General features: G+C 48.5%; 1 protein-coding gene and 1 long non-coding RNA gene across 3 annotated transcripts; one reads left to right on the top strand and one right to left on the bottom strand.

Annotated features, from left to right (window-relative positions):
* Nucleotides 1–15,537: 15,537 nt before the first annotated feature.
* LOC122478993 lies at nt 15,538–16,889 on the bottom strand. Its single transcript, XR_006296208.1, has 2 exons — nt 16,604–16,889; nt 15,538–15,803 (listed from the first exon to the last, which is right to left on the bottom strand). It is a non-coding gene; the product is annotated as an uncharacterized LOC122478993 (long non-coding RNA).
* A 32-nt stretch (nt 16,890–16,921) lies between these two features.
* Nucleotides 16,922–22,058, top strand: SOD3 (superoxide dismutase 3). 2 transcript variants are annotated; one of them, XM_043572866.1, is made up of 2 exons: nt 16,922–17,129; nt 20,680–22,058. In XM_043572866.1, the coding sequence occupies exon 2, from the start codon at nt 20,696–20,698 to the stop codon at nt 21,434–21,436; it is 741 nt and encodes a 246-aa protein (XP_043428801.1). In that variant the 5' UTR covers nt 16,922–17,129; nt 20,680–20,695; the 3' UTR covers nt 21,437–22,058. The 2 variants fall into 2 exon arrangements, with proteins under 2 accessions (XP_043428801.1, XP_043428802.1); XM_043572867.1 differs by having other exon boundaries at nt 17,012–17,129; nt 20,153–22,058.
* Nucleotides 22,059–23,961: the final 1,903 nt, after the last annotated feature.

Below are 23,961 nucleotides of genomic sequence, written 5' to 3'. Positions count from 1 at the left end.
GATGATTCAAAAGTGCAATCATGGTTGAAAAACATTTTTCTATGTCCGTTGGTCAAAAAATCTAAGTAAGAACTGGGCTAAAGTCTTCAACTATCCTATTCTTAACCAGCTGAATGGATCATTTTGCTACAAATCACATGTGTATCAGGCTATAGAGCAGGGTCACAATGTCCAGGGAATGGATGTTTTTCTCATCAACCTACTTGTGAAAGCTCTTTAGATCGCCAGGTGTGAACCACGTTACTCTGTGTTAACACAAATTCCTGCCTCCAAGAAGAAAAAAGTGCTTTAAAATTTCATCTCCAAGTTTGACATTAATTTTTTAATGCTGGCAAGTGGAGGGTTAATTTGCATCCATTTTATTCACGAGGAAACTGGGGCAAAACCAGTTTCTTTGCACAGAATTCTTCCTAACACCATAACTGTCCAATGAAGGAATAAATTGCCTTTTGAGAATTTCTTCCCACAGTGAATCTCATGAAGTCATGGAACCATGTCTACGGCTATATTTGCACATGAGCAAAAATGACACACACACAAGGTTATCCATTAAAACCAGGTTTATGAAAGTAAAAGACTGGAAACAACCTAAATGTCTACCACGAGGGACTGGTTAAAAAATTATGGTGCATCCTAAAATGACATGCTATGCAGTCATAAAAGGGAATGAGGCAGTTCTTCATGCTCTGATATGGAACGATCCAGTTGTGTGTTGGAGGTAGCTTGGACCAGTTCGTAAGGGCGGATTATTAGCCTGTGTTCCTAATTCTGCAGTCAGTGACCTCACACAGCTTGACATTGGCTATGGCGGCAGTTATGTCATGGGAATCTGTACATGCTACCCCATCCAAGCCCTCCTTACCCCGTAAGCGCTGGTGCTAAACATTTATTAGCATATCACTGAAAAGATCTCCACCACCTACTGTCAAGTAAATAAAGTAAGCGGGAGTACAATGTGCCTCGTGTGCTAGCAACGGGGGACACTACATGTTAAAAACCTCTGATTCTTCAATATGTAAGTACAGAATTACCATATGACCCAGCAATTCTACTCCCAGGTATATACCCAAGAGGAATGAAGACATACGTCCATACAGAAACTTGTACACAAGTATTTGTAGCAGCATTAATCGTAATAGCCAGTAGATAAAAACAACCCAGGGGCGCCCGGGTGGCTCAGCCAGTTAAGCGTCTGACTTCGGCTCAGGTCATGATCTCGCAGCTTGTGGGTTCAAGCCCCTCGTCGGACTCTGTACCGACAGCCCAGAGCCCGGAGCCTGCTTCGGATTCTGTGTCTCCTTCTCTCTCTCTGCCCCTCCCCCGCTCACACTCTGTCTCTCTCTCTCAAAAAAAAAAATAAATAAACATTTAAAAAAAATTAAAAAAAAAAACAACCCAAATGTCCATCAACGGATGAATGAATAAATAACTGTGGTATGTGTGTACAATAGAATGCTATTTAGCCGTAAAAAGGAATAAAGAACAGATACATGCCAAAACCTCGACATTATGCTAAGTGAAAAAAAGCCCAAAAGAAAAGGTCATATATTCTGTGTGTGATTCCTTTTATATGATGTATCACACACGGAGGCAAATCCATAGCGATGGAAAGCACTTTAGTGGTTACCAAGGAATGCGGGAACGGGAAAATGGGGAGTAATTGTTACTTAGCGGTGATTTTTTGTGGTCTTTTTTTTCTGGGCTGATGAAAAAGCTTGGAAACTAAAGGGAGGTGGTGGCTGTACAACATTATGAATACGCTAGAGGCCAGTGAACTGTGCACTTTAAAATAGCTATATGTAAACTTCAATTTTTGAAGAAACAAAAAAGACCTCTGGGAGACTGCACATAGAAACAGGTAAACTCAGGGCGCCTGGGTGGCGCAGTCGGTTAAGCATCCGACTTCAGCCAGGTCACGATCTCACGGTCCGTGAGTTCAAGCCCCGCGTCGGGCTCTGGGCTGATGGCTCGGAGCCTGGAGCCTGTTTCTGATTCTGTGTCTCCCTCTCTCTCTGCCCCTCCCCCGTTCATGCTCTGTCTCTCTCTGTCCCAAAAATAAATAAACGTTGAAAAAAAAATTAAAAAAAAAAAAAAGAAACAGGTAAACTCATCGTCTCTGGGGAGGAGAACGGGGTATTTGGGAACCAGGGCGCAAGGGTGAGTTTGCCTTGTATGCCTTTTTGTACTTTATTTATTTTTTTAATTTTTTTTTTAACATTTATTTATTTTTGAGACAGAGAGAGACAGAGCATGAACGGGGGAGGGGCAGAGAGAGGGAGACACAGAATCTGAAACAGGCTCCAGGCTCCGAGCTGTCAGCGCAGAGCCCGACGCGGGGCTCGAACTCACAGACCGCGAGATCATGACCTGAGCCGAAGTCGGCCGCTTAACCGACTGAGCCACCCAGGCGCCCCATGCCTTTTTGTACTTGAAAATGTCGAAGCGTGTGGCCAAGAGAGGCTATGAAGATGCAGCGGGCATATGCACAGCCTCTACAAAGTGCAAGATAACTAAGTAAAGCATAAGTTAGTGGCAGATCACAGTTGGCTCAGAATCGACAAACTAAGGTCCTATCTCAGTTCTCCAAACACTAGCTTCCCGGGCGCCCGTTGGTTGGGTTAAATCTCCCATATTCCAGCAGGTGGGAGTATCTTCTCCAGAGGGCAACTGGACCTCTGGATTTACTCTGCCCCGTGAATGGAGGACGCAGCAGAATGCTCGGGAGGCCTGGTCATGGGGTAGGTGAGGTGGATCTGGGAAACGGCCATATGTCCTTGGGTCAGGCACATGATGTCTGTGAGCCTCAGTTTTCTCCTCTGTAGAATGGGGATGATCAGACCCGCCTTTCAGAATTGATATGGCAGTGGTATAACTAAGATAAAATACGGGCATGGCTAGTATGTGACAGGCACTCGACGCCATCAATATTCTTTCCCAGGAAGACGGCGGTGCTGCAGGATTCTGCCTGCTCAGGAGAATCTTCCTGGGGCCTTACCACGAAAATTTGCTCAGCCTTCTCCGGGCAACGAGTCCAGCTGCTAGCACGACCTTTCTCCAGTATCTATGAGCCCTCCGTTTACAAATCAAGACTATCGTTGAAGTAGAGAGGGAATAAAAAAGTGACAGAAGTAGGCTCCAAAGAGTAACTGGGGCTGAGATTTATTGAGTGCTTACCTTGGGCCTCGTATTTTACGTGTATTATTTGTAACACTTACAACAGCCCTAGAAGCGATAGATTTCAATTTTCACTTTACAGGACACAGAGGGTTAAGTCACCTGCTCACGGTCACCTAGTGCGAACAAAGTTCCGAGCGGAGACTGGAGCCCAGGCGTGCCTGACTTTCCGCTTTATCGCACCCCGCTACGGAACCCAACTTTCAAATTCCCGAAGTCAACACTCCTGCTCTGTGTGTGGGCTTAGAACAGAGAATGCAGACGAAAGCTGGAAGGGGCCCAAAAGAGTATGGAGCCTAACCCCCACTTGACAAGGGCCTCTGCTTAGACTCCCTGCTTCGGTGATGGGGAGCTCACCACCTCATGTGACAGCCCCTTCCATTTTTAGACAACCCTAATTACTAGGAAGACTCCTAATGTGCTATTTGCCACTCAGGTTCGCCTGCTATTTTCATTACAACCTCATACACCCTGATGAGGCCATCATTAAGACGCCCTCAACTGAAATCCGGAACCCCATTACCTCCTGGACTTGCAATAAGGCCCCTAACACCATTGCCAAATAAAGCTTCTCCAGAACATCAGCATTGCAGACAAAGTCATGAAAGGGATGTTGATTGCTGCTTCAAATGAGTCCGGGATAGGTGATTATCTCTTCCTGAGAAAAGGTTATTCTGGGTGGGATGTATTGTCACTCGGGACAGAGGTATACGTATATTGCAGGAGTTTAAAATAATCAGAGTCGTGTGTATGCGACGCAATTCCTTGGTTAATTAAAATGCCGGGAAAAGCAACGAAAGCTGATTTTTGTGTTTCTCCTTTTCCTGGTTTTCAGCTTCTCTGGCAGTTTTCTGTGAGTTGAAGGGCAGTCAATTTTAGATGATCAAAAATGAGCTAATGTCGCTCGCTTCCTGCACCATGAGCTTACTGTAAGATCGAACAACCAGCAATGGAGATGAAAAACGGACAGGGATTAGAACGGGGGTATCCGAGGTCTTCCGGGTGTGTGAGCTGCGCTCATCGGATTCTCCGCGGGGGGAACACAATATGTTTACGTGATTGTGTGAACCGCAGGAAGCGAAAAGATGCCAGGGTCAGAAGAGTGATGGGGCCCCTCTGGGATTTCAGGTGGCAAACAGGATTGAGAATCTTAACTTTAATGAAGACAACAAAAATCGCATAATTAACACACACTGTTAGCACCTCATTAGTCTCCCGGGGCTTAAGTTATGCGAAAAATAATCAACACGTTTTGCTTGGATAAGGTGCTCTTGCACGTGGCCACGAAGTCAGCCTTGGCCAGAGCAGAGTGAGGCCATCCCTCTAGCTTTCCTCCAAATGCTCAAGAGCAGGCTTTGCCTTCATGCCGCAGGATGGATGATTAAAAACACATGTGGGGGGCGCCTGGGTGGCGCAGTCGGTTAAGCGTCCGACTTCAGCCAGGTCACGATCTCACGGTCCGTGAGTTCAAGCCCCGCATCGGGCTCTGGGCTGATGGCTCAGAGCGTGGAGCCTGTTTCCGATTCTGTGTCTCCCTCTCTCTCTGCCCCTCCCCCGTTCATGCTCTGTCTCTCTCTGTCCCAAAAATAAATAAACGTTGGAAAAAAAAAAAAACAAAATAAATAAAAACACATGTGGAACTACAGAGTGGGAATAAGTGCATTATTGAGTCTCTCTGACTCTGAGCCAGACTCCAAAATTGCACGCAACCCTATTTCACCACCCGGCCTGCCTCCTGCGTCAAGGCTGTCTTCTAAATAAACGTGACGGGGGCGGGGGCCGGGCGCTGGTGCTGGCTACGAGGCAAGTCATGAGACAGGCAAGGTTTGTTCAGCCCCTTCCCTTCCCCTCCTCGTGGAATTCAAACCCAAATGCTTTGACCAATGGCATCTGGTGCTGCTCCAGAAATTCTGAGCTCAGGGAAGCTGTGGCCATGCCTTGAGCACCTGAGGCTCAGACATCCAGCTTCGTGGCAGCCCCAGCCGCCCAGTGATGGCAACCTCGAGAAGGAACCCAAGTTTCTAGAGGGCAGCCTCTATTCACGCTCAAGGTAACCAGCAGCAGTTAATTCACGGACCGAGACGAACCCTTCTCATCTGACCTTCTCGCTGTCTTTAGAAAAATCCTACATTACAGAACTTCCTTAGTGCCCTAAAGAACTAAAGATAAATACCTGGGCCCGTGTGGCAGACAGGGCTAGCTGCCTACCTAGTACACATCCTCCCTTCCTTCTTAATAAGGAAAACTCAATTTTGTTAGGGTAGCAACACGTTCGGCTAAGAGCACTTGCTCTGCCAAATTCTGAAGCGTCGAGGGATGCCCCGTGGCCACGAGACATAAGCCAAAGAAGCCTGGGAAGTAGGGGGCTGCTACTCCTCCCCTTTCTTCTTCCTGCCTGAAATCAGAGTCAACATCCAGATGTGCAAAAGCCACGGCGCAGCCATGCGGCAACAGGCGTGAGGTCAGAAGTCTACACGCGGGAAAGCCCTGTGCCCTGACGGCATAACAGAGCCACCCTGCCGGCTCTAGACTTTGTGTTCTATGTGACAAACATCTAAGTGTTTCAACAACTTTTTATCATATTTTCCGTTAGTTGCAGCCAAAAGCCCTCCTTGGCAGTCACTCTTGGGTTGAGCTAATTGCAAATTGCAGTCTGAGTTCTGGTGCCCAGAGGAGATAAGGGAAAAAACATTTTTTGTTGAACACCGCCTGCGTAAAAGGCCACTTCCTTGCAGGGTACGCTGTGCTAGTTTGGGCTCCAAATAAAAGGAACCCCTGGCTTGCACTAATGTACGTAACAAATCACAGAGTGGGAAGTCCAGAGGTAAAAAAGACACAGGTGCAGAACCATCATAGCCTCAGGGACCCAGATTATTCCATCCCTCCGCTTGGCCGTCCTTGGGGAACCCTGTGTGCCAGTTAAACTAGACTAATCAGAAACTTTCCCTGCTGAGCCCCTGCGTCTTGTTGGGTAGAGCTGGATACCTGAACAAAAGGAAAGGAAACGCAGGGATCGATCAGCCCAGGGAACCAAAGTGGGCTCTACACACACGTTGCATCATCTGCGAATGCAGAAAACCCCAAAGTACAAAATGATGACGATGATTCTACTAGCTTACTGCCAACGTTGGTTTCAACACTGTCTGGCTGCAACTTAAAAAAGGAGGGCTTGTTTTCTTGTCCATTCAGCTAACATTTATGGTTCCAACTGAATGGTCTAATTCATTCATCCTATTTGACTGGTCTCATAACAGGAAGCAATTAAAGCTTCCCAAGGGACCAAACAGTCTACTTGTAAAAAGGGAATATTTGAAGAAAAAAACCACAATTCCTCCCTTCTTTTTCCTCCCAACTGAGTCACCTTCACTCTACTAGAGCGTGCTAAAGTCGACCCAAACTCTGTTCAAGTGGAAAGAAAAAGATTCCAAAGTCTGTTTAATAACAAAGCAAAATCATGGTTGCTTATTGGAAATAGTCTTTTTTTTTTTTTTTTCCAGTGTGGAGCTAATGTTCTTAGGAATTTCCAGAACTGGTGCCTCACTGGGAATGGATGTGAAAAGTGATGACAGGATCACATGATGTATAGGCAGCTTCGCAAGAGTTAATTCCTCCCCAGAATGCTAATCTGCTAACGCATAAAGCCCCATGGTATTCAGTGGAGAACCAGGGGAGAACAAGTTGTACCAGGAACCGCCTGCCAGACGGACAGAGCCAGGACAGGACAGAGAGGCACCTGTGTTTTCCTTTGGGGAACCCTGTCTTTCCCTCTCTCCCCGTGTGGTTCTGGTGTGCTGGCCCAACTCCTGGCTAGAGGGATGGGTCTGTGACACAATCTCGTATTCCAATCTCAGGAGTTGGTTCTGATGGGCAAACATGACCCAAATAGGTTCTGTGAGACTCAACCTGGGGCTCTGTTGGAATTATCAGGGGTTGCAGAGCTACTGGAATGTAAGCTCCTGGGGTTTTTAGTTACATGAACAAATAAAACCCCAATTACTGAATTTGACATGAGTTGCATTTGTGCAATGTAAGGAGATCCAGTTAATACAAGAAACCCATAGTGCCAGTCTCTTGAGTCTTAAAGAGGAGACAGTCACCCGTGACTATATAAAAAAATTAATTTTATACTCACAACTGTCTCCTAACTCCACCCTAATGTCTTCGTCTATTTCCTAGCTCAGTGTAGAAAATGAGACATCCTCAAAAACAAGTGATAAAATTACACAATGTGGTTACCATATGCCACACACTCTCTTATCACTTTTACATCCATATCTCCTTTAATCCCTACCCGATTCCGGTCTCTGTTCTTACGTGTGAGAACCCCAGGGTTCAGAGTGGGCAAATGCTGGGAGGGGTGCCAACTCAGTCAGCATGAGGTCAAGAGCAGTGCTCTCACCTCTCCTAAGGTCTCAGGGAGAGCGGGTCCAGCTAGCCTCAGTTGTTTTTACACCTCAACAAGACACCCAGCCCCGCAATGAAGTCTTCTCTTTTTACTCCAGAATGCTGGCTCATCAGAGGTCTGATCTCAAACGCTGCAAGACTGAATTTTAAGGACCAACAACGTATCATACAAAGTTCCATTTGAATGACTTTGCCTGGAAAGACTTTGAACTTGAGGCTATCCTCACACCAATGAGGTCAGCCCAACAGCTGCCAACCTTGTTATCAGGCCATTTACAAACGTTTCTGCTTTCCAAATGTATTAAAGTATAACTTACAAGCAATAAAATGCATGATCTTTGGCAAATGTAAACCCTCACGTAAGCATCCCATATTCAATATTCTGTATATAGAACACCTCATCACCCTAGAGAAACTTCTCAAGTCCCTCTGCAGCCAAGTCTAACACACTCATATCCAATGCCCCTGTACCCTAACCCCTTCATGATTCTGATGATAATAGATTAGTTGAGCTGTTCCAGGACTTCATGTGAACAGAATCATACAGTATGCACTATTTTGTGTCTGGCTTCTGTCACTCAGGGTTAAATAGTGTTGAGGTCCATCCACATTGTTGTATGTGCCAACAGCCTTTTATTTCTGAACAATATTCAACTGTGGAAATATAACACAAATGATCTATTCACCTGCTGATGAACAATTGTGATGTTTCCAGTAGAACTTACAATTAAAGCTCTTACATATACTCTTGTGTCTTTGTATAGACATACATTTTTGTTTCCCTTGAGTAAATATCTAGGGGAAAAAATCAGATCACATGTTAAATATGTATTTAACCCTATATGAAACTTACAGTTTTCCAAAGTGGTTGTACTGTTTTATACTCCCACCAAAATGTATGAGTTTTAGTTAATCTACGTCCTCACCAACGTTTACATTGTCAGTCTTTTTATTTTTAGCAGGCACCCTGATCAAGTGGCATTCGGTTGTGATTTTGTTTTGCATTTTCATGATGACCAATAAAGACACTTATATATCTTCTTTTGTGAAGCCACTGGTTAAATTCTTTGATCTGTTTTTAAAATTGGGTCATCTGGGGCACCTGGGTGGCTTGGTCGGTTAAGCGTCCAACTTCGGCTCAGGTCATGATCTCAGGGTCCGTGAGTTCAAGCCCCGCGTCGGGCTCTGTGCTGACAGCTCAGAGCCTGGAGCCTGTTTCAGATTCTGTGTCTCCCTCTCTCTCTGCCCCTCCCGTGTTCATGCTCTGTCTCTCTCTGTCTCAAAAAAAAAAAAAAAATTGGGTCATCTTTCTTCTTCTTCTTATGTTCTGAGAGTTCTTTATATATTCTGGATACAAATCCTTTGGTAGATCTATGTATTAGGAATATTTTCTCCCAGGCTGTGATTTGTTTTTTCAGTTTCACAGGGGTGTCATTTTTACTTAAGATGAAGTCCGTTTGTCCATTTCTTCTCTTATGGCTTCTGCTTGTCGTCCTCCTATTAAGCAATCGTTACCCTCTTGAGGGTCACAAAGATTTACCTCCTATTCTAAAGTCTTACAATAGTCAGGTAGTATTAGTCTGTGAACTTTTTTTTTTCAGAATTATTTTAGCAATTCTAGATCCGTTGCTTTTCTACGTACGATGTGAAGCCACTTCTTCAATTTCTACAAATAGGTCTGCTGAGATTTTGACTAGAATTACAGTCAGATAATGGACATCTTGACAATACTGAATCTTTATCATTCGTGAATATGGAACACCCGCTTTTACATCTACGTTAATATCGCTCAGAAACATTTTGCATTTGTGTGCATTTTGTACACGTTAAGTACAGAGGTCTTAGATTCTTTCCCAAATTTATCGCTGAGTATTTTCTTCTTTGGTGCTGTTATAAATAGTATCTATTCTATTTTCAATTGTTTGTTGCTAGTATATAAAGTTCCAACTGATTTTTATTTTCTGACTTTGTATTATATGACCTTAAGTTCTCTTGTTATTCATAGTAGTGTTTTTTTTAATAGCCCTTCGACTTTCCTATGCAGATAGTCGTGACGTTTGTATGTTTACTTTCTTCTCTCTCAATATCCATGCTTTTTATTATGTTTTTTTCTTGTCATATTGCCTTGGCTAGACTTCTACTACAGTGTTGAATGGAGGTGGAGAAAGCAAATAACCTTGCCTTGTTCCCTAAGTGGAAAGCGGTCAAGATTTCTCCATTAAGTATGCTAGTACCTGTAAGTTTTTCATAGCTGCCTTTAATAAAATTGAGGAAGGTCCCCTCTATTTCTAGTTTGCTAACAGTTTTTTTATCACGAAAATAAAATATTTTTCTTCTTTATTCTGTTAATGTGGTGAATTGCATCCGTGAGTCTTCAAATGTTAAACCAATCTTGCATTTCTGAGATAAATTGTACTTGGCCATGATATATTTTCCACATATATTTTCTGGATTTCTTTTGCTATTATTCTTCTCAGGCCCATGAGGGATATTGGTCTATCAAGATTTTGGTTTCAGGGTTATGCGAGCCTCATAAAATGAAGTGAGAAGAATTTTCTCCTTTCTTCTCTGCAAGAGTTTGTGTAAGTTTGGTATAACTTCTCAAATATTTGATAAGCGTTTGGTAGAATTCACCAGTGAATCCATGTGGACTATACTTTTCTTTGTGGGAAAAAAAATTTTAATTGGAAAATAGACTTTAAATATATGGGGCTATATTGCATTTATAACCATAAATTTGTTCAAAATATTTCCTTATCCTTTTGTTAGCTATAGGACATGAAGTGATATGCCTTTTGTATTTCTCACAATGGTAATTCAGATTTCTCTCTCTTTTAATTAGGCTTGCTAGAGCTTTATCAGTTGTATAATCTTCAAAGAAGCTACTTTTGGCTTTTTTTTAACTTTCGGTAATGTTTATCTGTTCTGAACTCCATTGATTTACGTTCCTATTTCTTTCCTTCTATATACATTGGGTTTAATTTGCTGCTACTTTTATAGCTTCATAACATTTAAACCTTTGTATTTTTCTAGGCATTTAAAATTATACATTTTCCTCTCAAAACTGCTTTGGCTACATCCCACAAATTTTGGTATGTTCCTTTCATTATGACTCACTCAGAAATATCTTCTAATTTCTCTTATGGGTTCTTTGACTCACAGATTATTTAGTGTGCATGATTTAATTTCCATGCATTTGGGGATTTTCTAGATCTCTCAGTGTTACTGATTTCCATTTCTTCATTGCAACCAGATAACATACTCTGTAAAGCTTTCACCTTTTCAAATTTAATGAAACAAGACAGACTAGGATACGGTCTATCTTGGTGAACATTTCGTGTAAACTTGCAAAGAACACTTATTCTGAATTCTTGGGAAAATATCATTTCAGTCATGTTGGTTGATAATGTTCAGATAATCTAAATACTATTTCTTCTATCAACTAGTAAGAGGGTATGTTAAAAATATGCAACTATGATTGTGGATTTATTTCTCTCTTTAGCTTTGTAAGTTTTTGTCTAGTGTATTTCAAGGCTTTGCTATTAGAGAGATAAACACTGAGGATTATTGTCTTTCTGATAAATGTGCCTTTATCATCACGAGCTGTCCAATTTCTGTGACCATGGCAACAGTCTTTGTCTTGAAATCTACTGTATCTGCTATTAAGACAACCATGCTCATTTTATGCTTACTGTTCACATGGTATATCTTTTTTCATCTTTTTACTGCCAACCTGTGTCTTTATATTTCATATGTAACTCTTGTAGGCAGCAAATAACCCTAATGAACTACTTCTTAATTTTTTTTAATTAAAAAAATTTTAATGTTTATTTGTTTGAGAGAGAGAGAGAAGGCCACAGAGTGTGAGGGGGGCGGTGGGGTAGAGAGAGAGAGGGAGACACAGAATCTGAAGCACGCTCCAGGCTATGAGCTGTCAGCACAGAGCCTGATGTGGGGCTCGAACTCACGAACCAGGAGATCATGACCCGAGTGGAAGTCAGACGCTTAAGCGACTGAGTCACCCAGGTGCCCCTTAACTACTTTCTAAAAAATGAGAGCTATCACGTGGAAATCTGAATCTCTGGCGTCTCTTGAGGAGTGGAAGATCTGGCGGTAATGGGCTGCATTCCAATATGGCAACACATGGTTGGGCCGCCCCTGCCCCCAATAGACTTGGCATCTTGCGTTCTGCCCACGCACCGGGGGCTGGATTGCTCTTTTTCAATGAGCTGCAAATATTTCTTCAGATAAAGATCTCCACTACAATATGAAGACACGAGGTAAATAAGAAGGCTGTGTGTTTAAAGGCAAAAAGGGAAGGGCATGCACTTGGCCTATTTTATTCATTGTATAACCTGTCTGGCCCCCACAGGCATTTGAATTTTCAATTCCTGTTACAGTAAATATTCAAGTTCCGTTTGAGATGATCTAACTTTGAGGCTTAGAATTAAGAAAAGGGAGGCTGGTTTCAGGCTATGCATAGCCATTTTCTTTTACAAATAGCTGCTCTCGGCTGCAAAAGCAATTTCAAGTCTATACTAGTGATTATATAATGAATATATGCTCACAAATGAAAAGACAACTTTATTCTGATAGAGAAAACCCAACTAGAACAATGCTCTGATTATTAAGCATGTCTCCATAAGTAAAATAAAAGAGTTGAGCCAATAGTTAGATCCCATCTCTTTTGCCTTGGCTTTTGAGGGAAATAGGCCAATGAGAGATAAATGCCTGTATTTGATGTACGTTTTGTGGAGAAAGACCAACGTGAAAAGCTTCTTACACCGCGATGGACAAAAGTTGAGGGAAACACTCAAAAAGTTCCATGTCTTGGTCCCTGGTTGGAGCCACCAGTAGATCCTCTCACCTCTCCATTGTGAGCAGAATGTCATAAGACCCGACTTTATCTCTCCTGTTCTTTCCAGAGAGGGCAAGGTGGTGCCCTGTACATCTGGGCCAGGGCCCAGAAGCACTATGAGGAGGTTCATGACTTTATTAGATTGCTCCAAAATTAATTCAATTTATTAACTACTCTAACTGTCCCAATCTTCCAGATGCTGCTGCCCCCTTCAGTGGGCCTGGTGGGCGACAGTGATTTGGAAGCTCTGATGGGGGTTCCAACGCACTCCCTTTGGAACCATCACTGAAGAAGGGCCAGAACCATATTGGATTTGTTTTCTGAATGAATCACATGGCTGCTTCCCTATTTTCGTTCCCGGGCCTTGATTCTAAGGCTTTTTGAATCCTGTTAGCATGTAGATTTTCTAATTTCTCTTCTAGAACAGAAGCTGAGTCAGAGGACCTCTCTTTTCTCTATAGCTGCTTCCAGCAACAATTTTCCATAACCCTAGCAGTAGAGAATATTCTATCGCCTTTGTCTCTAGATTTCACTCTCTACATGTCGCGACCTTTGGGCTTTTTGCATAAGTTCCTGAGGAGTTTTTCTGCCCATCTTTTCTGTTAGTTTGGTCATTCTAGGGTCTTGAGTGAGGACAGTATTGCTTCTTCAGGGTGAGGTTGCAGGGTGTGTGTGTGTGTGTGTGTGTGTGTGTGTGTGTGTGTGACAGCATGGGAAAAGTGAAGAGATGGTGAATGGAGCCTCATAACGGGTGAGGTACAAGGTCAAGAGCCTGACAGCTCAGCCACCTGGGCATGAGTCCCTCCTCTGTACCTATAGGTATGACACTGGACAAGTCAGTTAAGTCCTGTGAGTCTATTTCCTTATCTGTAAAATATGGGAGTGACTATATCCTCCCTACAGGACTGTGCTTTGGTCTCTCATATATAGGTCTCTCCGAATAGACTACAGGCTGCTTGAAGGAAGGCTCTGATTTCTACAAGTTCCTACTCATGATGCCCACCGAAGGGTCTGGCATCTAACCATATCAGTTGGGCATGAATTTGGCTGCAAATAACAGAATCTCACTAACAGGAGAACGTATTTGAAGTTTCTTTTCTCCTAGAACAAGAAGACTAGAGCTGCACGGGTGTTGGTTAAGGTGCTCAGTGGGGCACTGGGTTTCATTTAGTTTTTTTTCTTTTTTTCACCACGTTTTCCATGAGGTTTCTGAGGACCTAGATTCTTTCCATCTTTCCCCTCTGTTGGCTTCTGTTCTCACTCTTGCCGACACGTAGTCCCAACGTGGCTGCCTCGTCGTTAGACGTCGCACCCACGTTCAAGGCAAGAGCAAGAGGAAAGAGGCACCAACCATTTCTGCCCCTTTTAAAATTCTGCCTTCCCCAAAGTGACATCAGGTTCTGGATCTCACTGCTGGATTACTGGGTCCCATGAGTGCCCCTGGGTGAAAGCAAGTGTCTGACTTTCCAGCTTCTACAGTGGGGGGGGGGGGGGGGGGAGCAAGAAGAGGGAGGGGCAGGTGTGGTCGTCGCGCTCGGCAAGTATTTTTTTTAAAGTATGATGAGAAAGTAAGCTGAAAATGCTTCCCTTTTCCCAAGAGGAATACACTGTGCGATTATTTTGAGGAAAGAGGCACCACGCCCAATGTGCTTTTTGGTTATTCACGCTGCTATCTTGTTTTCAGACGGTAGGTAAAGCAGGAATGACCTGTTTCCTCTCACAGATATGGGCAGGAAGGGGAACCGGAGGCAGGGTCAGGGCGCGTGCAGAGCTTCGCCTGGAAGGGTCTCACTCTGGTGCTTTCCTGAGAGTAACTTCCTTCGCACACCCTAGCCTTCTGGTCGGAAAAGGCACCGCTGTCGTGTCCTGTCATTGGTCATTCTCGTCACATGGCCAGCCAAGTGTAATTAGTTGAGAAGGTCCTGGCTCTGACTGGCTTTCATTACCTCCTGATTCGCACACATTGTCCTGACCTGTGAGCGGAAGGGTGACGCGTTCACAGGGAAGAGGAAACTTGCCAGAATGCTCCACGGACCCAGAATGCAATCTCCCTTCTTCACTGAGGAGCGGGGCTAGTCACGGGGACGCAAAGGTGCACACAAATTGTGTAACAAGTGCCCGGCACACAAGAGCCACTTTAATAAATGCTAGATGCTATTAGTTTATTGCTATCACTAAGAATGATGCTTCTTTGCCCAACCTTACTAACAAGGACCTCCTTGCCCCTGTATTACCCTGATGTGTTTGGACAAAATGACCTTAGACCCTGTCGTTCCCTGGCTCTGCCTCCCTCCCTCTGGGGTGTCTGGGCCAACCTGAGGCAGCCAGACACAGTTGGGAGTCTTCTCTGGCGTGTCTAAAGTACTCGGGTTGGGTTAAACTATCATCACACAGAATTTGGCCTTTTAGGGACGCCACCTGGAGACCCTAGTCACTGCTTCGAAAAGTTTTCTCCTCGTGGGAACCGCTTTATTTCCTGGTGGAATTTTGTTCTATGCGTTTTCTGAGCACAATGAAAAGGAAACTATAATCGGTGTCCCTGCACAAAGGAAGTTCAAAGTTTTCTAGCAGAGATCTCTTCTACACAGACAGGAGTACCTCGGACTGCATTTTCTAATACTGCTGCTTTTACAACACTCCCTGGATTTTTTCGGTTGTTGTATTAGACATTAACCGACGTGAAAAGAAAGAGAGGTCAGCAGTTCAGCGTCTGGCTGCAAGGCAGTCACTGATGCGAGGAGACAGCCGTGGGGGGCCGGCTCACCTGCTGTCTCTTTCTTTCATCTCTCAGCCTGCGAGGTAGTAAAGTGTAACTATTAAGGAGGCAGGCTTTAGGGATCAGAGTCTTGAGCTCTCGACTTTGCCACTTTCTAGGCTCTGCAACCTCGGGCCCCTTCCGGGTTCTTTCCGAACCTCATTTTCCTTATCTACCAAGTGGGCAAGCTAACGGCCCATCCCACACCATGAATACAAACGTTACATAGAATACCGTATGAGAAAGTGTCCCGCAAAGTGTTCAGTTGCCAGTTCGGAAAACCCAACCCAGACAACTTGAGCAAAATGAGAACGTATTGACTGACGTAAAAAAACAGAGCTTCAGGTACGGCTAGATCCAGGGGGTGCAAACTCTGCCCCTGAGTCACGATTTCACTCAACTTTTATTCCGCTTCCCTCCACGTTGGCCCAGTCTTCAGCTGGGTTCTCCCCCAGTGGGGGCCAGGGGGTGGCTAGAACTCCAGTCTTTCTAAAAGTCCCGGCGGAAGGGGCATTCCATTTCACTGGCTCTGCGTGGATTATCCTGGAACCAATGCAATGTTTTGACGAGTCACAAGCCCACCTCTGGAGTGAGGGATGAAGTCAATTCCACCTGCATGGAATGCAAATGCGGAAAACTGAGGTGCCGTTGCCAAAGGAAGGGTGGGGGCGAACAGAAGATCCCAGAGCTGGCTGCCCGCCAGAATGACCACCTTGAAAAAACAAGCAAGCAAACAAACAGTTCTAGGAACCTGGCAATTGATTCACTCAGCCTCGGGTGGGGCCCGGAATCTAAGATGCTGAACAAGCTTTCCGGCTGCCAGGACTAGTATTTGGGTCTCTAGGGGCCCTGTCCGTCCCTTTGCAGCCTCACTCCGCACTCTGTACTGGGTGGATCTGTCCCTCCCGGACTACGAACCCCCAGAGGGCAGGGGCTTCGGCAGGTTTGGGCACCCAGCATGGAGTGAGCACCCACAGAACATTGGTTGAAGGAAAGAAGGCTGGAGGGCGGACAAGCAGGCAGACAGGACTGCCTTCTCCCATGCGGGCTTTTCTGGGAGGGAAAAGCTGCTATTTCAGGAAAGTGCTGCCGTGATTGAGAAAAGATGATGGCAGCAAAGGAAGGAAGGCCACTGGGGGGGGGGGGGGAGGGATGTGGAAAAGGCTCGCGGTGCCCTGGGCCGCACACGCTCCAAAGACTTCTCGAGAACTTTAATAATAAAGCGACAACAGTGATGATGATTGCTGAGGAGTTTGATTGTGTGCCAGCCGCCGGGTTGACATCATATCACCATTTTACAGATGATGAAAGGGAGGTCCCGGGGGGAGCTGGTCCGGGAGCAAAGTCAGGATGTGACACAGCGGGGCCTGGGCAGCCGGAGTGCACGGCCTCCCCACCCTCCTGCCTCTCACCTCTCAAAGGCTCTGGGACGAAAACACCACGTGTATCTGCAAGGGGCCCATTCCCTTCTTGGTAGCATCGAGCAAAAATAAGTCAACAGCTGAGGAAATCAGGGAAGAGCTAAAGGCCGCTCAAGAAAGAGACCATTGTACATCTCTCCAAACAGGCTGCTTTCTGTCTCCTTCTTATCCCCCTGCTGCCGGCTGAAGGTCACTGGCTCCGTCTGGGCGCCACTCAGTGGAGTCACAGGAAGGAACAACTGGCCAGGGAGCCCGGGGGCTGGGGAGGGCGGAGGTGGAGGCGGGTGGAGTCAGAGGAGGAGGTGAGGCAATCGGACGACTAGGGACCTGGCCTACATTCCTTCGCAAAGTCAGCCCAATGGCCTTCTTTCCTTCCCGGCCGTGACCACTCCCCTGGGCCGGCTTCCCCTCGCTGCCCCCAAACAGCCCGGCCTCGGGAGCCAGCCTGCATTCCTGCGAACGCTGGGTGCAGCTCCCCGCTTCTCAGGAGGAAAGCTCTCTTGGAAGAGCGGGAAAGGTGGGTGCCAAGTTGGAGTTCGTTTCCTTCTTCCCGGAGCGCGTTTTTTGAGTCTGAAACTGGGGCGGGGCATGGGGGGGGGGGGAGGCGCTTCTTGGGATAGCGACTGATCATCTAATGACAGAACCCGGCTGCTGGGGAGGGGATGAGCGGGGAGGTGGGGAAGGGGTGAGGGAGGCTTCCGGGGAGAAAGGAACTGTTGTCCTTTGCACCGCGGAGGCCAGTCCCAGTGGACTTTAGTGTCAGGAGTGATCCCGAGTGAGGAAGGCCGCCTCTCCCAGGACCTCCTCCTGCGGAACCACCTGCTTGGTTGGCGGAGGCACAGAGGGGGGGCTCCTGGCCGGTTCAGGCTCACGTCCAGGGCTCCTTCTGGGAGTGGGCCGAGGGACCGGAACACGGGGAAGGTGTCAGAAGGGCCACCGTCTTCCCAGATCCAGACCCAGGAAGGAGGCACAGGCCTGGTGGCTTCCTTTGACCTCTTTCTCCAATGACCTGTCTCCCCTTCCAGACCAGGCACATAGCAGGGCCCCCCGAAACCACTTGGTCCTTCACAGCTCGATCTCAGGGGGACACGGTGTGTGTGTGAGAAAAGGGAGCCTCCCGGGGACCGGCCTCAGGACGTAGAAGCCCAGGTTGAGAACCAAGGAGTCCCGGCTCACCTGAGGTGGAGGAAGATGCTTTTTCTCTCAAGAGAAAAGGATCTCCTTAAAATGTTAATTATTACCCAGCCAATTCTGAAAAAAAGCTTCATCGACACACCCCGCGCCATCTGTTTTTGTTCTGTTTTTAAGGAAGAGTTTTCCAACTGGCAGAGCCCTCGTGGGGGGCAGGACGGCCAGCGGGGCTGGGGCAGGCAATGATGGTGGACAGCTTGAGGCTGAGGCCTGGGACGGTCCCCCACTTCCGCTCCTGCTCCCTGGGGCTCCAGGGCGGTAACCCCATACCAGGCCATGTCTGAGGTGGTGGTTCCCTGGACCTCACTTTCTGGGCCACTCCTCCTGGGAGCCCTTCCCGGGCATCACGTCCTCCTGTCACGGCCTCAATAGCATCTCTCACCTGATTGTCCTGAAACTTCTCCTTTTTTTTTTTTAATGCTTATTTATTTATTTTTGAGAGAGGGAGGGAGAGAGAGAGAGAGCATGAGCAGGGGAGGGAGAGAGAGAGGAAGAGAGAGAATCCCAAGCAGGCTCCAAGCTGTCAGTACAGATCCCGACAAGGAACTCGGTGCCACAAACTGTGAGATCATGACCTGAGTTGAAACTGAGAGCTGGATGCCGAACCTAGTGAGCCACCCAGGTGCCCCTGTCCCGAAACTTCTATCAGCAGCTTCCCTCTGCTCGCTACGAGTCGCCGTATACTAGGAACTTCCTACCAACCAGGCTCTATGCTAAGTGCCTTCGACTTGAGAGCCATTCGGTGTGGCGGCTAAACCTTGGCTTGGACCACACACTTTTAAATCTTGCCCTCCGCTATTCATTGTGTGACTTCGGGCGAGACACTTGCTTCTCTGTGCCTCAGTTTCCTGCCCTTTGGAATGGGGGTAACAGTGACACCTACCCCATAGGGTTCATGGAAGACTTACACGAATTAACATATACAAAGTGCTTTTTAACAGCGCTTCTGTGTGTTTGATAAATGTTAACGATTCGAACTGTCTCCCTGAAGTCTCAGCCAGCCCCTGAGGTATGTATTATTATCCCCATTTGCAGATAAAAACAAAAAACAAAAAACACACTGAGGCTCAGGAAAGAGCTGGAGCCCCACCAGTTTTCAGTCCGACAGTTACTCTGCCTAGCTCTGCAATAAAAATAACTAAACCCTCAGAGAGTAAGTGGCAGAGGCAGGCTTCAGACAGTGAGTTCCAGAACCACCTTCTTGTACTCACCATACTAGATTGCCTTTCTGTAACAGTTACGGAAAGAAAAAAATCCTCAACCCCAGAGTCTGCTTTTAAAATGGTACCTGCTGTGGGGCGGGAGAAGACCCTTGAAAGTGCCGTTGACCTGATCCCTGAGGATGCACTTAAAAATATGAAACTGGCCTGCCATATAATACCTCACTTAATCCTCGCCGTGATCCTCGGTGACATTACCCTATTTTACAGGTAGCTAAGACAGAGCCGGTAACTCCCCCACAATATCGCCATGAGCAAACGTCAGAACTGGGATTTGAACCTGTGTTTGACTCTCAAGCTCTGGCTGGGTCCCAGAATCTCTGACGGAGCTTTACAAAAATAATAATTCATGCCCACTGAATCAGAAGCTCTCGGGCAAGGCCTGGGCACGTGACTTTTATGAACCGGAATGTGACGTGCAGTCGACACGGAAAACCCCTCCCAGTGACGCTGCCTTTTCCAAGGGCCAGACCTGTGTTTCCAAATGTCTACCAAACACCCCACGTGCGTCACCGACCAGACTCTCACCCCCGGGGGCTCGGCTGAACTCACCCTCCCTGCTGTCCTCTCAGGGCCTCTGTCCATGGGCCCAGCCCAGTCTCCCCTGCTGGCTACTCAGTCATCGCGCCGGCTCGTGCCCCCCTCTCCCCCCCCCCCCCCACTGTCCGTGCTATCCAAGGCGTCTCTCAAGTCCATACCCCTCCAGCATTGCTGCCTCCACCTTGGTGAAGGCCTTCACTGGTTCCCATCGGGGTTGCTGCAATTGGGCAACTCCTCTCCCTCCAGCTGTCTCTATTTCTCCCACACAAAATCTCCCCCCGTCCCTTAGACATGCCATGTCCTTTCACAGGCTGTGAACACGTCAGGGTGTGCCTCCTGCCTGAAAGCAGTCTCCAGTCTGGTTCGGCTCAAAAACGGCTTGTCTTGGGAGACCAAGCTCAGATGTCATCTCCTCTGGGGAAGCGTTCCTGGCGTTCCCCTGGCGGGATGGGTACTACTTTCTCTGTCCTTCCCCAGCCCAGAGCTCATCCATCTCCAATCACAGGATGGTGTTAGAATGACTTGATGACATGCCTGTCCCTCGGTGAAGTCCTCATTCAACAATCACATATTAAATGTCTCCTTACAGCCAGGTGTGGGCCCAGGTGCTGGGGCTGATGAGGAGGAAAACCGAGTTTCTGTCTTCAAGTCTGCTGTGCCCGGCAGAGAAGAGGGGGCAGGACACTTCGGAGAGGGCACGGCTATTCTAAGGGCCGAGAATGAGGGGTAGGAAGTCTTAACTGGTCTGTACAGGAGGATGCTTAGCGAGGGTGGCAGGGGGTGATGGGGGAGGGGAAGGTCTGGAAGGGCCATCCTTATGTGCCCTGAGACTCTCCCCCCATTGCCCCATGACTTCCTCCAAGTGATGCAGACAGGACTTGAGAGGGCCCTGATCACCCTGGCGGCTCGAAAAGATCCCCATGAGTTGCTTGAGACTGTGTCAAGGCCATCTTTACAAGCACAGCACCAGACCCAGGTCCCAGAGCATAGCAGGCCCAGAAAGGCACGGGGCCAAAGGCAGGAACGCGCGCTGGGCGAGGAAGCCCCTGGGGTCGGGGGTCCTCACGTTGCCAGGGACTAAGGCTCGCTCTGCTCCACCCCTGGGGGCGCCCGCAGGTGCCCGACTCCGGCCATGCTGGCGCCGGCGCTGCTGTGTGCCTACCTGCTGCTGGCGGCCCGCGCCTCGCGCGCCTGGTCCGACCCGGACCCGGAGGAGCCCGGCTCCAGCACGGCGGCGCAGATCCGCGACATGCACGAGAAAGTGACGGCGATCTGGCAGGAGATGACGCAGCGGCAGGCGGCGGGCGACCGCCCGGACGCCGCGCTCCACGCCGCCTGCCGGGTGCAGCCGTCGGCCACGCTGGACGCGGCGCAGCCCCGGGTGAGCGGCCTCGTGCTCTTCCGGCAGCAGGTGCCCGGCGCCCGGCTCGAGGCCTTCTTCGACCTGGAGGGCTTCCCGGCCGAGCCCAACAACTCCAGCCGCGCCATCCACGTGCACCAGTTCGGGGACCTGAGCCAGGGCTGCGACTCCACCGGCGCGCACTACAACCCGCGGGCCGTGCCGCACCCGCAGCACCCGGGCGACTTCGGCAACTTCGCCGTGCGCGACGGCCGCCTCTGGAAGTACCGCGGCGGCCTGGCCGCCTCGCTCTTCGGCCCGCACTCGATCGTGGGCCGCGCCGTGGTGGTCCACGCGGGCGAGGACGACCTGGGCCGCGGCGGCAACGCGGCCAGCGTGGAGAACGGCAACGCGGGCCCCCGGCTCGCCTGCTGCGTGGTGGGCGTGTGCGGGCCGCTGCCCTGGGCGCGCCAGGCGCAGGAGCACGCCGAGCGCCGGAAGCGGCGGCGGGACAGCGAGTGCAAGGCCGTCTGAGCGCGCCCCCCGCCCGGGGCGGGGCCCGCGGAGACCCCCCTGCGGGCCCCGCCGCTCCTCCGCGCGCCAGGCACCTGCCCCCTGCCGGCCTTGACTTTCTCCCCCCAGCTCCCAGAGACACCTTCTCGCCCGGGGTCCCAGTTCTGCGCGGCTGAGGTCTCCCCGAAAATCCCCTGCACCCTGAGGCCTCCAACCACGTCTGCGGTGACACCCCTCCGCATCCAGAGGGCAGGCCGTGCCCTCTGAGACCCCCATCTCGAGCTCTGAGGAGCCCTGGACGTATTGAAATAACCCACCTACCCTCCCGGACCCCCCACCCCCACCCCAGGTTCCTTTCTACCCTCATTCCAGGAGCCCTGAACCAATCCTGCTATGCCCTAAGGACTCAACTCCTCCCACCCCTTAGAGTCCTTCTAGGCGCTCTGAGACCCTTCCTGAGGTCACCTAGCCCCCCACCCCAACCGCCGACCCCCGACCTCTCACCCACCATGCCAGCACATGCAGCCTGCAGTTAGGCGCCCCTGCCCGGTGTCCTCGGCTGTTGCTCGCCCGCTGCCACCCACAGAGAGGCCGATTGGCAGTCTTCATGTTGCACATTAAAACTCAGCAATTCAGTCTTGCACTGGGGCCTTGGTTACTTTTGTTTGTTTGTTTGAGGCTCTGCTCCTAGGCTCAGCTACTATTTGGAAACCGCAAAGATATTTCCCAAAAACAGGCAGGATTTCTCCTTATCCTCTTCTCTCTGCATCTGCTGACCACGACGTGGGGTCTCTGGTTATCTTGTCCTTCCGTGTGGCTCCCAAGATGGAGGGCACCAGGATCACTCAGGAAAGTGAGAAAAGAAAAAACAAACAAACAAAACACACACACACACACACACACACACACACACACACACACAAAACCCCCAAAATCCCTGGGCATCCTGGGCTGGAATCCAAAGGGAAAGATGGACAGCTATTTGCAACAAGCTTCCTGGTGGTTCTGATGCTGGGGCCGCCAGCGTGACACAAGGCTAATGCCACTTCACTGGGCCCTGTGTCTCCTCACACGTGCCTCTGAGGGCAGCCTGAGGTCCCAGATGGTGAGAGGGCCAGTGAAGCAGTGTGACAGAGCAGTTTGCAGGGCGGTTGGCTTTGGGATCTGAAGTTGCTGGCCTTCTCCACAATCAGGATAAGGACAAGGCTTCTCTTGACTTCTTGACACAGAGGCGGTTGGAACAATGAAGCCCATGGGCAGGCTGATATTGACTAAGACTTGGATGTTCAGCCTGTCTTTTTGAAAATGATAATCTCTACACAGACTAGATTAGAATGCGTAGCCACCTTCATTTGTGGAATAAAAGCACCCAACAACTTTTTACGCTCCTCGGGCAGACCCACTTTCTAGCTGCGACTTCCATTCCTCCCAGACTCGAGGCAGTGAGTCAAACGGAACCTTCGCCAGAAACCCATCCCCGGTGGCTATTTTTACCGCTTACTAGGACTAACTTGTTATTTACAAATCTTTCCTTGAACCCAAGTGACAACTGGAGAGAAAGGTTTTTGCCTGGTGACTTTGCTCCACCAACTGGTTCTCACTGGTTTGAAGCGTTCGCTTGAACCGTGCAGATTAGCGTTGAAAGGGGACTAGCAAACTGCTTCTTTAAATATCCTGATCCCAACAGATGTGTTTGCCTATCCCCACAGTTTAAAGTGGTGAAAACGAGGCAGGAAGCACACAGGACACACAGTGGAGAGGAATGAACACCCCACGGATGGATGCCCAACACCCCATCTTCCACTCGCTGCCCGGATTATAGGTTAAATTCAGGATCATCAAGGGAGGTTTGGATTTCTTTTTTAGAAGGAGGCTGGTGCTTCTCATCACTTACCTTATGTCGTAGTCCATTTGGGCTGTCATAGAACAGTCCAGACCGGGTGGCCTATAAACAACGGAACTTCATTTCTCACAGTTCTGGAGACTGGAAGTCCAAGGTCATGGCACCAGCATGGTCAGGTGAAAGCCCTCTTTGGAGTTCACACCCAGTGCCTTTCACTGTGTCCTCACATGGAGGAAGGGGTTAGGGATCTCTCTGAGCCTCTTTTATAAGGCTCCCCCCCTCATGACTTTGGGACACCTTTGGGAAAAGGTGTCACCTTCTGTTACCATCATCTTTGGGGGTTAGGACTTCAAAGTATGAATTGGCGGGGGGGGGGGAGCACAAACATTCAGATCATAGTATCTTCTGTCTTTAGTTTCTCTCTTCATGACCCTCAACCCTCCAAGACTAAAGAGGTAACCTAGCAGACCCATTCCATGTTCTTTCGGTCCATCGGTGGGAATTGGATTGATAAGCTCTTCCATGGGGCTCCAGAGGCAAGAAACAAAGAAAGGAAATAATAGAAGGGTGAAGTGGCCTGTTTGGAACCCCCGCTCCGCCACACTTTTAGAAGCTGTGTGACCTGACTTAAGTCACTTCACCTCTCTGGGCCTGGGTTTTCTCGTCTGTAAAATAAGATCATTATATTGTATTTGTTGTGAGA

The sequence above is a fragment of the Prionailurus bengalensis genome, chromosome B1, assembly GCF_016509475.1.
Source record: "Prionailurus bengalensis isolate Pbe53 chromosome B1, Fcat_Pben_1.1_paternal_pri, whole genome shotgun sequence".
In the NCBI taxonomy this organism is placed as follows: domain Eukaryota; kingdom Metazoa; phylum Chordata; class Mammalia; order Carnivora; family Felidae; genus Prionailurus; species Prionailurus bengalensis.
This window is presented reverse-complemented; position numbering and strand designations above follow the sequence as displayed.